The sequence below is a fragment of the Erpetoichthys calabaricus genome, chromosome 9 (genome assembly GCF_900747795.2).
Source record: "Erpetoichthys calabaricus chromosome 9, fErpCal1.3, whole genome shotgun sequence".
Classification (NCBI taxonomy): domain Eukaryota; kingdom Metazoa; phylum Chordata; class Cladistia; order Polypteriformes; family Polypteridae; genus Erpetoichthys; species Erpetoichthys calabaricus.
The window spans coordinates 117,575,574-117,591,638 of NC_041402.2; the positions used below are offsets into that span (position 1 = coordinate 117,575,574).

General features: G+C 39.2%; 1 protein-coding gene across 1 annotated transcript in view; it reads right to left on the reverse strand.

Moving 5' to 3' along the window:
- LOC114657624 (transcription initiation factor TFIID subunit 4-like) overlaps positions 1-16,065 on the reverse strand; it is a 458,757-nt gene that overhangs the window by 182,060 nt on the left and 260,632 nt on the right. Inside the window, exon 8 of the mRNA XM_051932232.1 lies at positions 2,516-2,630. Within this exon, the coding sequence (XP_051788192.1) occupies positions 2,516-2,630 (115 nt within the window). The remainder of the gene's footprint in view (positions 1-2,515; positions 2,631-16,065) is intronic.

Sequence of the window (16,065 nt, forward strand, 5' to 3'; positions counted from 1 at the left end):
ATCTTTCAGTACATCTTTATATTCCTTGCTTTGTACCCCAATAAGTACAAGTCATCACTAATATACTAACAACCCAATTGTGCTTCACTCGCTCAGAATATGGAACCAAGGTAGGAAGTATTTTAAGATAGAGAAGCTTTTATCTGTGGCACCTCTGCACGAGAACCACCTTTTTCCACCTTCTCAAATGAACGCTGTTTTTAATGTCTGGAAAACATTCTGGATTAAATTATTCAGAGATCTGTACATAGACAACGTCTTTGCATCCTACAAACAATTACACTCCAAATTTAACTTTCCAGCAACACATTTCTTTCACCACCTTCAAATTAGAAACTTTGTTAAACAAAACCTGCCCAATTTTCCTCACTTCCCACCTACCTCTATGCCGGAAAAAATATTGATCAGTCTTGAGGATTCAGACAGCATCTCTGTAATATATAAAACCATTTTACAGTCCCTCCCTTTCAAAGATCCTAGAGTACAGTGGGAAAAAGATCTGTCACTCAACATCTCAGAAAAGGAGTGGAAGGTAGCAATGCACAGAATTCACTCAAGCTCCATATGTGCAAAGCATACATTTATTCAACTTAAAATTATATATCGAGCACATCTGTCTCGTTTAAAATTGTTCAAAATGTTTCCAGGGTAAGATCCGACCTGCGAACACTGCAATCAAGTTCCGGCCTCACTGGGTCACATGTTTTGGGCCTGCATCAAATTAACATCTTTCTGGACCAAAATCTTTAAATGCCTTTCAGACAGCCTTGGTATCACAATCCCTCCTAATCCACTAACAGCTGTGTTTGGTGTACTTCCAGATGGGTTTAAAGTGAATGAAGGGCAAACAAACTGTAATTGCCTTTACTACACTACAGTAATCCCTCGCTATATCGCGCTTCGCCTTTCGCGGCTTCACTCCATCGCGGATTTTATATGTAAGCATATTTAAATATATATCGCGGATTTTTTGCTGGTTCACGGATTTCTGCGGACAATGGGTCTTTTAATTTCTGGTACATGCTTCCTCAGTTGGTTTGCCCAGTTGATTTCATACAAGGGACGCTATTGGTGGATGGCTGAGAAGCTACCCGACTTACTTTTCTCTCTCTCTCTTGCGCTGACTCTCTCTGATCCTGACGTAGGGGGTGTGAGCAGGGGGGCTGTTCGCACACCTAGACTATACGGACGCTCGTCTAAAAATGCTGAAAGATTATCTTCACGTTGCTACCTTCTGTGTGCAGCTGCTTCATGAAGCGACATGCTGCAAGGTGCTTCGCATACTTAAAAGCTCAAAGGGCACGTATTGATTTTTCTCTGTCTCTCTCTCTCTCTCTCCCTGCTCCTGACGGAGGGGGTGTGAGCTGCTGCCTTCAACAGCTTTGTGCCGTGGTGCTTCGCATACTTAAAAGCCAAACAGCCCTATTGATTTGTTTGCTTCACTCCTTTGAAGAGGAAGATATGTCTGCATTCTTTTAATTATGAGACGGAACTGTCATCTCTGTCTTGTCATGGAGCACAGTTTAAACTTTTGAAAAGAGACAAATGTTTGTTTGCAGTGTTTGAATAACGTTCCTGTCTCTCTACAACCTCCTGTGTTTCTGCGTAAATCTGTGACCCAAGCATGACAATATAAAAATAACCATATAAACATATGGTTTCTACTTCGTGGATTTTCTTATTTCGCGGGTGGCTCTGGAACGCAACCCCCACGATGGAGGAGGGATTACTGTATTAGCACTTAGACTTATCTTGCTCAATTGGAAGAATCCTAACTCTCCTATTTTAAGTCAGTGGATAACTGATGTTATATACTATTTGAAATTGGAAAAAATCAAATTGTCACTTAGAGCAGCTGTACAAAACTTTTCCAAAACCTGGCAGCAACTAATCAGCATTTTAGAATAAGCATTTTAACTGAGGAAGCAGATTCTCCCTTTTTTAATTTTTGAAATTATTTGTATGTATTAATTAATTCATCTATTTACTACTTATTTTTACTAGCTTAAAGTTTTACTCTGCTGGCCTAGCTCTCTTTCTCATGGGGGGGGGGGGGGGGGTGATTTGTTTTGAACCAATTCTTGTAAAAATGTACTTATTTGTATGAAATGTTATTTCTTATTAAAATCAATAAAATCCAAAAAAAATGTTCTTTTAACTGAAAAAAAATAATCTGATTAAAATTATACAGTATATCTTACTAAAATGCAAAAGGATTTGAAATCGAGCAATGTACTATACAATACAAAAGTTTAATTATTTGGGGAAAAAAAGTTCAATAGTTACTTAACATTAACATTTTGGCAGTTTGCAATGTGAACATCAGCCCAGTGGATCAATTGTAACATAAAAGAAAAGTAGGAAAAGGAGACAAAATAAAAACCAACATCTGACATATTCATTTCTTTCTACCTTACGCATGGAAAACCAACTATTAGGAAATGCTGCCCCCTTGTGCCTTGTATAAATGCTCAATCATTGCCAGCCGTAGAATAAGAAATGCAAAAACTTATACCTGAAAGAACCACCCCCAGGGTCATTGAGCTTGTTTTTCTGATTTGTAGAGACCTGAGCAGTAAGTCCCCCAGGGCTTTTACTAGGTTGTATTGTTGGTGTCTTCCCAACTGTGCCTGAAAAGAAACACAAGCATGTTTATCATGAGCTGTCTTGCAAAATTTCCATCAAACACCATCTTGTCTAAGAAGGAGATTTAAGAATTCTTATTAACATTACCACTTACAGAATGTATATAGTATTCTACACATCTTCTTTTGAAATACAGCAGTGTCCAGCATTCACTCCTGTCAATACCACTAGGCTTCAATAGTGCTGCATTCATATTCTAAATGAAATGATGCCCGACTGCTTAGAGACGCATTTCAGTAAAAGCACAGGCCAAGTGAATTCAAACTTGATTTTAACAGGCATATTCATGGCTGAAAGGCATTTAAGTATTTTTAGAAATATTCTCCATTTCAATTCAAGGATAATCACTTTATACAGTGCATCCGGAAAGTATTCACAGCGCATCACTTTTTCCACATTTTGTTATGTTACAGCCTTATTCCAAAATGGATTAAATTCATTTTTTTTTCCTCAGAATTCTACACACAACACCCCATAATGACAACGTGAAAAGAGTTTACTTGAGGTTTTTGCAAATTTATTAAAAATAAAAAAATTGAGAAAGCACATGTACATAAGTATTCACAGCCTTTGCCATGAAGCTCAAAATTGAGCTCAGATGCATCCTGTTTCCCCTGATTATCCTTGAGATGTTTCTGCAGCTTAATTAGAGTCCACCTGTGGTAAACTCAGTTGATTGGACATGATTTGGAAAGGCACACACCTGTCTATATAAGGTCCCACAGTTGACAGTTCATGTCAAAGCACAAACCACGCATGAAGTCAAAGGAATTGTCTGTAGACCTCCGAGACAGGATTGTCTCGAGGCACAAATCTGGGGAAGGTTACAGAAAAATTTCTGCTGCTTTGAAGGTCCCAATGAGCACAGTGGCCTCCATCATCCATAAGTGGAAGAAGTTTGAAACCACCAGGACTCTTCCTAGAGCTGGCCGGCCATCTAAACTGAGCGATCGGGGGAGAAGGTCCTTAGTCAGGGAGGTGACCAAAAACCAGATGGTCACTCTGTCAGAGCTCCAGAGGTCCTCTGTGGAGAGAGGAGAACCTTCCAGAAGGACAACTATCTCTGCAGCAATCCAACAATCAGGCCTGTATGGCAGAGTGGCAAGACGGAAGCCACTCCTTAGTAAAAGGCACATGGCAGCCCACCTGGAGTTTGCCAAAAGGCACCTGAAGGACTCTCAGACCATGAGAAAGAAAATTCTCTGGTCTGATGAGACAAAGATTGAATTCTTTGGTGTGAATGCCAGGCGTCACGTTTGGAGGAAACCAGGCACCGCTCATCACCAGGCCAATACCATCCCTACAGTGAAGCATGGTGGTGGCAGCATCATGCTGTAGAGATGTTTTTCAGCGACAGGGACTGGGAGACTAGTCAGGATAAAGGGAAAGATGACTGCAGCAATGTACAGAGACATCCTGGATGAAAACCTGCTCCAGAGCGCTCTTGACCTCAGACTGGGGCGACGGTTCATCTTTCAGCAGGACAACGACCCTAAGCACACAACCAAGATATCAAAGGAGTAGCTTCAGGACAACTCTGTGAATTGTCCTTGAGTGGCCCAGCCACAGCCCAGACTTGAATCTGATTGAACATCTCTGGAGAGATCTTAAAATGGCTGTGCATCGCCGCTTCCCATCCAACCTGATGGAGCTTGAGAGGTGCTGCAAAGAGGAATGGGCGAAACTGGCCAAGGATAGGTGTGCCAAGCTTGTGGCATCATATTCAAAAAGACTTGAGGCTGTAATTGCTGCCAAAGGTGCATCGACAAAGTATTGAGCAAAGGCTGTGAATACTTATGTACATGTGATTTCTCAGTTTTTTTTATTTTTAATAAATTTGCAAAAACCTCAAGTAAACTTTTTTCACGTTGTCATTATGGGGTGTTGTGTGTAGAATTCTGAGGAAAAAAATGAATTTAATCCATTTTGGAATAAGGCTGTAACATAACAAAATGTGGAAAAAGTGATGCACTGTGAACACTTTCCGGATGCACTGTAGCTAACATATCTGTCAAGTGCATACTAAGAAAAGGAAAATAAAAAAAATTATAATTTAAGATCTGTATAAATTTGAATTTACAGTAAAATATTTAGGAATATATGTCATGGTCTGGTATCTCCAACCAGACAGAACAAATTATCATGTGTCACTTATGCAATATGAGTGAATAAATTATAAGCTGAAAGAAATCCAAAAGAAACAAGTTTTCTTTATGCAAGTGGATAATTTTAGTAGCTGAGGTAAAGTCACCTCTTACAGCCAAAAACATTTAATGAAACATATTAAAATCATAAACTACATAGTGGAACCTTAGGAAGGTGACCTAGGTGCTATGGAGGAAGTCCTAGTAACCTTTGGAACTAGGTTGACAAGTTCCTAATAATGCTGAAAGAGGGTAACATTAATAAATAGCCCTAATGGATGGAGCAATCAAAATTAATATTTATTTCAACTTTCATTTTTTTTTCTAGTTTTAGATATTTTTTAGATTTTATTTAGTTTTTTATATTTTAATTTATTTATTTTTAGTTTCTGAACATTTTCTAATTTTAGTTTTTCATTTTTTGTTTGTATTTATCCTTAATTTTTCATCAATTAACTTGATGTCCACAAAAACATAGTTTTGCAAGTGTAAAACCGTTTTCTTTATAGTTGCAATATTGTATATCACTCATAGTTTACTTTTCAACATTGCCCATACAATTTTACTGTCTGTGACAGAATTCCAATTTCTACTAAATACTGTGAAAGTTCAAGGAATCCTGAATAACTGGACAATGCAAGAATAGAAAAACAAGTGTGCTCCAATATCATTTGTTACTTTTGTTACCTGCAACAGGTTTAAGCAAATGTTCATTTAGATTCAAACATGCTTTTGGCTGCAGTGATAAGGAGAAATAAATAGGATAACAGCATATTTTGTTATCAGTTTTACAGCAAAGTGCAGGATGGCATTGACCATTTAACTTCTATTCATTTGCTATACAGTACAGATCCAACAAACCCAGCATGACCTCAGTGGTGCTGCAAAGTTAACATTCACTCTACTACCTGGGTATGTGTGACAGGATCTGGTTTTGGTATATTCTGGTAGTGGAAACTTGTTCCTGGGACTCAGAAAATAACTTTATGGGCAGGGTAGGCCTTCGTATAGTCTAACTCAACTACAGAATCAACACTGTGTATTGAATTTCACAAATCTGGCCTGGCCTCTCTTATATTATGTTGTTTAACAAAGTGTTAGCACAGTACAGCAATGGAGAATAGCTATATAAAGCAGATTGTACAGTAGATTAGGATAATTTAAAAGCAGCTAAGAGTTTCAGAGAGGAATATTTTGTTGTTTACATTTAACCAACTTCCAAGATATTTAGCAGTTTAACGTAAGAATATTTACTTTGCAAAACTTTGTACTTTTACCAAAAGATTTCATGTTTTGTATATGGAATGAAAGAAAGACTAAAGTCCTCTTTAATGTGAATTTGATCAAGTATTCCCTTTCTGTATTTGTCATTGACTGCCAATTAAAAAAAAACACTGATAATTTGCCATTGAGGGTTGCAGATGCAATTCTCCAATAACAACAGCTTTTCTTCACTTATCATACACTACAATTTCCTCTTCAAAAACAAGATGAGTAGAAGCTGTGAAAAACTGGAATATAGTGAGTAACTCGTTTAAGGTAGAAGCCTGTTTTTTAAAAAAAAAAAAAAAAAAAAAAACTCGTTTACTGGCACAAATCCACATATGAAGTTCTTACTTGGCAAAATACTCCAACGTCATTAAATTTCATAAAAAAAAAAAAGAGTTGAACGTGAACCACAGCCACAGTTGTACAGTACCCAAGATAGCACCATACTAGCAGCAGATCAAGCATAGGGTAGGTAGTATGGTACTAAGATTACGTGATCCGCAGGTCTAAGTAAACAGTGAAACAAGATCAGTCCCAAGTTTAACTAATATGCAGCTAGTCTTATGACCTTGTGTTTCTTCTTGGTTTTCTGAACATGGCCTTCTGATTGCCTGTTAGTTAGTATAATCATATCTAAAGCATAATTGCCTCCCTGAAACTAATTTCTCAATTACATAGAAAATACAGATGATTTGATACTTGTCATTTTTAATGTGCAAAGTTCTTCCTAATAACCGAATTAATCCAAAAGTAATCAAAGTATATAAGAAAAGGCAGATGCTGAACAAATTTGTGTATACAGTAATCCCTCGCTATATCGCGCTTCGCCTTTCGCGGCTTCACTCCATCGCAGATTTTATATGTAAGCATATTTAAATATATATCGCGGATTTTTCGCTGCTTCGCGGGTTTCTGCTTACAATGGGTCTTTTAATTTCTGGTACATGCTTCCTCAGTTGGTTTGCCCAGTTGATTTCATACAAGGGACGCTATTGGCAGTTGGCTGAGAAGCTACCCAGCTTACTTTCTCTCTCTCTCGCGCTGACTTTCTGTGATCCTGACGTAGGGGGTGTGAGCAGGGGGGCTGTTCGCACACCTAGACGATACGGACGCTCGTCTAAAAATGCTGAAAGATTATCTTCAAGTTGCTATCTTTTGTGCAGCTGCTTTCTGAAATGACATGCTGCACAGTGCTTCGCATACTTAAAAGCTCGAAGGGCACGTATTGATTTGTGCTTGAAAAACAAACTCTGTCTCTTTATCTGCTCCTGACGGAGGGGGTGTGAGCTGCCGCCTTCAACAGCTTTGTGCCGCGGTGCTTAGCATACTTAAAAGCCAAACAGAGAGAAATGCAAACAAATCAATAGGGCTATCTCTGTGACATTCTCTGCTCCTGACACGCACTCCTTTGAAGAGGTAGATATGTTTGCATTCTTTTAATTGTAAGACGGAACTGTCATCTCTGTCTTGTCATGGAGCACAGTTTAAACTTTTGAAAAAGAGACAAATGTTTGTTTGCAGTGTTTGAATAACGTTCCTGTCTCTCTACAACTTCCTGTGTTTCTGCGCAAATCTGTGACCCAAGCATGACAATATAAAAATAACCATATAAACATATGGTTTCTACTTCGCGGATTTTCTTATTTCGCGGGTGGCTCTGGAACGCAACCCCCGCGATGGAGGAGGGATTACTGTAATGTCTCATTGAAGCGCAAAATTCACCGTACAGCCCACAAGCTCTAAATAACACAAACTGAACTATACAGAGATATATTGTATCATATTGTGTATATTGTGAAAAATCACAAATCAGATCTGGAGGACACTTGCAAAAATACCTCCAACACATCAAACTGTCAGCATCTTTCAGCCAAGAAGCATAAAACGCAATATACTGTAACTGTTTCCATGCATCATATTTTTTGCATTAGAGAGAGAGAGAGAGAGAGAGAGAGAGAGAGAAAGAGATTAGGAGCATGTGCTGATTGAGCATTGCTGCACCCACTACACTACGAACCACCTGGATTGGGATCTGAGTGCAGCGAGTGACACCTCAGCACCACACTGGAACAGTGTGAGTTTTTTTTTTTTTTTTTTACGGTGGCTGGAGTACCAATCCTGCCACCAACCCCCAAGTTTTCCCTGTAAGTTGGAGGACCTGCATAGAAAGCTGGATGCAGATTAATGTAATACCCAGGACAAAGCAATTGCAGGTTAAGGGCCTTGCTCAAGGGCCCAAAAGAGTACAGTCACTTCAGGCATTAATGGGATTCAAACCTGTAACCTTCCAATTGCCGGCGTAGATCCCTAGCCTCGGAGCCACCACTCTGCCCTTTTTCTATGGCTTTGAGTTAAATACAATTGATTTGGTATCATGCTATACTGCAGTTCAAATATAATGCTAAAAAATTAAGGGAACTTAATCACCACAGTCTAACACCAAGTCAATTAAGCTTCAGGGATGTCAATCTGCTCAATTAGGAAGCACTGTGAATCAACTTCACCTGCTTTGGTACAAATAAAAGTGACAACAGGAGCATTGGAGAGGCAACAGGCAACAATCCCCAAAAAGGGACTGGTTTGGCAGGTGTTAGCCACAAACAACTGCTCCCTCCTTATCCTTCCTGATTATTTCTAAGTTTTGTGTTTTGTTAGTCTCCTTGTCAATACTTGTAGCACAAGGTGGTATCTGCAACCGATAGGTTACATATGGAGTCCAGCTCCTCCAGGATGGCAAACCAATATGTGCTGTTGCAGGAAGGTTTGCTGTGTTTCCCAGCACAGTCTGAAGAGCATGGAGGAGTGTACCAGGAGATGGGCTGTTAAACGAGGAGAGCATTCGCCAGAGAATACACAATTGGCAGCTACTCCATTGGCACCCCGTTCACTTCACAGATGAGAGCAGGATCACACCGAGTACATGTGACAGACTTGAAAGAGTCTGGGGACACCATGGCAAATGTTATGAAGCCTGCAACATCATCCAGCATGACTGGTTTGATGGTGGGTCAGTGATGGTCTGGGGGAGCACACCTTGGAGGGTCACAAAGGCCTCCACTTTCAAGGCTAAGGTACCCTTGATTGCTCTTAGGTACTGGGATGAAATCCTTGTAGGCATTATCAGATGGTGCAGTGGGCCCTGGGTTCCTCCTGGTACAGGCCAATGCATGGTCTCATGTGGCCAGAGTGTGTAGGCAGTTCCTGGATGATGAAGGCATTGATGTCATTGACTGGCCTGCACATTCCCTAGAACTGAATCCAATTAAGAACCTCTGCAATGTTATGTATTGATTCATCCCTTACGGTCAAGTAGTACCACAGACTATCCAGAAGCTCACTGATGCCCTGATCCAGGTCTGGGAAGAGATCCCCCAGGACACCATCCATTGTCTCATCAACAGCATGTCCAGACATTTTCAGGAGTGCATACAGGCACACAGGGGCCATACACAGTACTGAATCACAATATGAGTTGCTGTGCTGAAATTTACAAACATTGGATCAGCCTGTGATTTTCGGTGTGATGTTGAATCCAGCTTGGTGATTTCTGGCTTCCATTGACTGCTCATATCAATATGTGCCATTGCCAGAAGCTTTGCTGTGTCTCCCAGCACAGTCTCAAGGGCATGGAGAAGATTCCAGGAGACAGGCAGTTACTCTAGGAGAGCTGGACAGGGCCATAAAAGGTCCCGTAACCCATCAGCAGGACCGATATCTGCTCCTTTGGGCAAGGAGGAGCATAATGAGCACTGCCAGAGCTCTACAAAATGACCTCCAGCAGGCCACTGTTGTGAATGTCTCTGACCAAACAATCAGAAACAGACTTCATGAGGATGGCTTGAGGGCCCGACGCCCTGTGCTCACTGCCCGGCACCATGGAGTTTGATTGGCATTTGCCATAGAATACCAGAATTGGCAGGTCCACCATTGGCTTTTCACAGATGAGAGCAGGTTCACCCTGAGAACATGTAACAGACATGAAAGGGTATGGAGAAGCCGTGGAGAACGTTATGCTGCCTGTAACATCGTTCAGCATGACCGGTTTGGTGGTGGGTCAGTGATGGTCTGGGGAAGCATATCCATGGAGGGATGCACAGACCTCTACAGGCTAGACAATGACACCTAAACTGCCATTAGTTATCAGGATGAAATCTCTGGACCCATTGTCAGACCCTGTGCTGGTGCAGTAGGTCCTGGGGTCCTCTTGGTGCACAACAATGTGGCGAGAGTATGCAGGCAGTTCCTGGAGGATGAAGGAATTGATACCATTGACTGGCCACACACTAGCCTGACCTAAATCCAATAGAGCACCTCTGGGACATTATGTTTCAGTCCATCCGACAACGCCAAGTTGAACCTCAGATTGTCCAGAAGCTCAGTGATGCCCTGGTCCAGATCTGGGAGGAGATCCCCCAGGACACCACCCGTCGTCTAATTAGGAGCATGCCACAATGTTGTCAGGCATGCATATAAGCATGTGGGTGCCATAAAAACTACTGAGTACGATTTGAGTTCCTGCATTGAAATTTCGGCCCTCTGCAGGTTGCTAATTTTAATTTCCTTTCAACAATGTGGCATCCTTTTGTTCCCAACACATTACCCACTTCATATCAGTATAGATATCCAGCACGATTTTTTTTACCCATTGAGATCTGATGTGTTTTCAAAGTGTTCCTTTAATTTTTTTGGACAGACACTTTATTAATCCCAAGGGGAAATTCACATACTCCAGCAGTAGCATATTGATAAAAAACAAAATTAAATTAAAGAGTGATAAAAATGCAGGTATAACAGACAATAACTTTGTATAATGTTAACGTTTACCCCCTGAGTGGAACTGAAGAGTCGCATAGTGTGAGGGAGGAACAATCTCCTCAATCTGTCAGTGGAACAGGACAGTGACAGCAGTCTATCGCTGAAGCTGCTCCTCTGTTTGGAGATGATACTGTTCAGTGGATGCAGTGGATTCTCCATGATTGACAGGAGCCTGCTCAGCGCCCTTCGCTCTGCCACGGATATCAAACTGTCCAGCTCCGTGCCTACAATAGAGCCTGCCTTCCTCACCAGTTTGTCCAGGCGTACCCAGCACACCCCATACATACATACATACATACATATACACACACATATGTATATATATATATATATATATATATATATATATATATACACATATATACACACACACACATATATACACAAACATATATATATATATATATATATATATATATATATATATATATATATACTGTCAAATAACGCACCAAAATTTCGCTGTCTGTATGGAAAAAATTAAGCAAGACTTGCATAGATGGTCAACCCTTCATCTCACTCTAGCTGGAAGAATTAACGTTGTTAAGATGAATATTCTTCCTAAACTTCTTTTTTTATTTTAAAACATTCCAATATACATCAATAAATCATTTTTTAAGCAATTAGATTCAACAATAACCTCATTTATTTGGAACTCAAAACATCCACATATCCAAAGAGTGACCCTACAAAAACCTAAGGCAGAAGGTGGCATGGCTCTACCTAACTTTCAGTTTTATTACTGGGCAGCAAACATACAAGCTATAAAAACCTGGACACAAATAGATGAACATACACAGGCCTGGTCCGCAATAGAAGTAAAATCCTGCAGTACTTCTTTATATTCCCTGCTTTGTGCCCCAATAAATGCAAGGTATCGGCAATATACTAATAACCCAATTGTGCTTCACTCACTCAGAATATGGAACCAATGTAGAAAGCATTTTAAGATGGAGAAGCTTTTATCTGTGGCACATCTGCAAGAGAACTACCTCTTTCAACCCTCGCAAACATATGCAGTTTTTAATAGCTGGAAAAAAATTGGGATTAAATTGCTCAGAGATCTTTTTATAGACAATATCTTAGCATCCTGCGAACAATTACATTCCAAATTTAACTTTCCAGCTACACATTTCTTTCGCTATCTTCAAATTAGGAACTTTGTTAAACAGAACCTGCCCGATTTTCCTCATCTTGCACCTTTGTCCATGCTGGAAAAAATATTGCTCAACTTCAAGGACTTAGATACCATCTCTACAATATATAAAATTATTTTACAGTGCCTCCTTTTCAAAGAACCGAGAGGACAATGGGAAAAAGATCTCTTAATCAATATATCAGAAAGGGAGTGGAAAGTAGCAAGGCAGAGAATTCACTCGAGCTCCATATGTGCAAAGCATGCAATAATTCAACTCAAAATTATATATCGAGCACATCTGTCTCACCTAAAACTGTCCAAAATGTTTCCAGGGCAAGATCCAACCTGCGAACGCTGCAATCAAGTCCCAGCCTCACTGGGTCACATGTTTTAGGCCTGCCGCCAAATTAACATCATTTTGGGCCAAAAATTTTAAGTGCCTCTCAGACAGCCTTGGTGTCACAATCCCTCCTAACCCATTAACAGCTGTGTTTGGTGTTCTTCCAGATGGGATTAAACTGGAGAAGGACAAACAAACGGTGATTGCATTTACTACACTTTTGGCACGCAGACTTATTTTGCTAAACTGGAAGAATCCTAACTCTCCTCTTTTAAGTCAGTGGGTAACCGATGTTTTATACTATTTGAAATTGGAAAAAATCTAATATTCAGTTAGAGGATCTGTACAGATTTTTTTTAAAACCTGGCAGGATATAATCAATAAAATTTTAGAATAAGCTCTTAAAGAACCAAGGAAGTAATTATCTCCGCATTTCTTTTTCCTCTCCATTCATCTCTAATAGCCTATTAAACTCATCAATTTAAGTTTTACCCCGTTGGCCATGCTCTCTCTCTCAGGGGTGGGGGTCGACTTGTTTTTCGATCCTATTTTTGTAAAAATTGATCGATTTGTATGAATGATTACAAGAAAATTAATAAAAATTTTTAAAAAAAGTGTCAGCACTGCTTGGACTTTGTGGCTTGTCTGTGTTGAAGAGTTTTTTTTTTTTTTTTCTTCTTCTTTCATGTTATTTGCATAATGTATATGTTGCTGTGTGTATGGGGCTGCACTTACGGATGTGGTTGCTACCATTTATGTTTGTGTAATTTCATAAGGTTAATTTTATACAGTTATTCCTTCCTTGTCGGTTTCTCTCTGTCATTTTGTTGATATTAGGTAAATTACATTTTTTTTACTCTATCAATATCACAGGAAGGGGACTGAAGGCAGTTTAGGGTTGACCTACTATCTGACTAAAAATACACCACCAAAAGCATGGCGACTCACAGTGTTATTGTCTGGGAAAGGGTGAAGCGTTACAGAGTTCCACAGTTTAAAATCACAAATCAAACCATTCAAACAAGACTAAAGTGCACAAAATGTTCAAAACACTAAAAGTACAAAGTAGTGTATAAAATATAATAATGACACAAATAATAAAGATAACAATAATAATAATATAAAAAGCACACTGCACATGTGTGAGTGACACCAGCTTAATGACAATATCCAGGAACACAATAGTATTTGCTTTTTCATAAACACAAGGCTATGCACTAATTAAAAAAAAATGTAGTGTAATTGGTTTATCTCAGATTCATGATCATGTGATATACTCCTGGTCCACGGAAGCAATTGACAATGCTCAGTGATATTTATTCCCCTTTCTAGCTGCACTTGTTTCACCAAGGGGATTGCCCTCCCCACATTCTTAAAATCGCACTTGATTCATGAAGACCACCCCCCCCTTACCAAATGCTGTCTATGGGTCATCAAGGAAATTAAAAAGGTAAAACTGGGTGTCAAGGCCACAATGGTTGAGAAACATTGCTAACACTGTAATCCGGCAAGACAAAATAAAATTGTTATCCCAGTGTGGATGAGGAATAAAATAAAAAGCAGCAGTTGCTACCTTTGATGACATGCCGCATTTGTCGATGCTCCTATATAAACTTTGTGAGCACTGATGAAATCATCTGGAGCAGGGCACTGGATGGTGGAAATTGCATTTGCATTAAGCTGCATAAAAGATGAAGGGAGTAGGATGGTAATATACATTAAATACCTTTCCTGCTGGATCTGTGTGCAAATTTTGATTATGCACACATGCAACAGCACCTGGCAAGTACTTACCAAACACTATGTGTTCTTCGAGCTTCATCAAACTTTGATTCTTTCCCTTCGTTTCTGCAGACAACATAAACTGGCACACCCCATTTGTTTGTGAGATTGCTGTCAGCACTGTAGCAAAACGGAGACACACTGTGCTAGAATGTCCTACTCACTAGAGCATCATTAATGACAGCTATGAGCAAATAAAAAAAAGTAAGCTAATTGTGTTTTTTCTCACCAAATTTCAATTAATATCGTCAAGACATTTTTGAAATTTTAGGGATATTTCATTTTTTCTGTTGTTGGTTTTATTTAACCCTAAATATCTATACATCGAAGTCTCCTTTCTTAGTGGCTACCTATGCCCTAGATATACCATCCTTCCAAATCTGAGCTTTTTAGCTAAATGGGAAATAGTGTTTTTGTTGAAGAGTGAGTAAGTGAGTCAATCAACTTTGCCCTATTTATGTTTGGGGGTTTAGGATTTGCAACCTAATGCGGAAAACCACCAATGACATACATAGTCTAATAGATAGATAGATGGATAGGATAGGATACTTTATTAATCCCAAGGGGAAATTCACAATAATAATTCACAACAAATAATGAATATTAAAGAGGTCTAGTAAGGCCCATTTTTATTTGACAAGTCCACATCGTTGCAATGGTCTGCTAGGGTGCATGTGGCATACAACTGTTCATCAATCCTGCTGTGTGCAATCTTGCTTTGATAACCATGTGCCTCTTGAATTTCTTAACTACATGGCCCTGCGTGTACACATCAACTGTGCATTTGCTAAACAAGAAAACATGTGCTAATTGAGGAAAAATTGTGTGAAGTGTTGCCACCCACACCTACACAATTCAACATTAAAAGCACACAATAGCCAAATGTCCACAAATTCAAAGTGAGAAATAGCCCAGACCCTGAACAAAGGTGAAAGCTTCTGCAGGGAGAAATGGAAATATCTGCAAAATCAATATATAAAGGCAAAGGACTATGCTACTACGCAGTGTTGTGCACTGAATGTTTGAACTATAAATAAACCGTTGTGTGCAAGCACGTCTGCAGCTGTTGGCACCCAAGTCTAAAGGGGTAACACATAAATACATAACACATAAATGCATAAAATATATGTAATATTTATCATTTTTATTGTTCACTACCCTTTTTGTCTCAGCAGCTAGTCACACTTAAATGATTTGCTTGCACAGTGATCCTCTCTCACAACTTATTTAGAGCAATAAACGTAGAATATAATTATGGGCCCAAAACATATTTGTGGATTTCACATTTGCAGAGGTTAGAGGTGCAGGACCTCAGTAAAGAATAACTGTATTATACCTGATAGGAAATCTGTGGTATAGTAAACACTTATTTACTTCTACAGCTGATCTACACAGGTTTTCTTTAAACTGTTCTTATAAACATTTTAGCACTGAGAATTTCTGCCTTGTAATTAGGCTATACTGTAGATGAAAGACATATTGCTCAAGAGAATCTGAATTCAATGTAATACTTTCAATGTTAATAAAAGGGAACTGTTCAATAATGGGAATCTTACCAAATATGAAATTAATATGTATTATTAAAATGTATAGTATTTTGGAGCCTTTGAGGCCATTTAACTTATCCTAACTCACAAAATTGAACTGAAAGAGCATTACACCTCTGATCAGTCAAGTGAATGTGTGCGGCTCTCCTGCAGCATTGTGTTATTAAGCCCACCTTTTTCTTTTTCCAGTCCAATGAACAATTTACTTACAAATTAATATCAGGGTGGGGAATCGCTCAAATGAGTGAGTGTATTGATTGCTAATTAGAGGTAGAATATGCAAAAATAAAATAAAAGACTTTAATTTAGACTTAATTAGTAAAATATAATTGTAGCCTACTAACATTATTCTTAGTCAGGGTATATGTACTGTTGTGCCAGTGT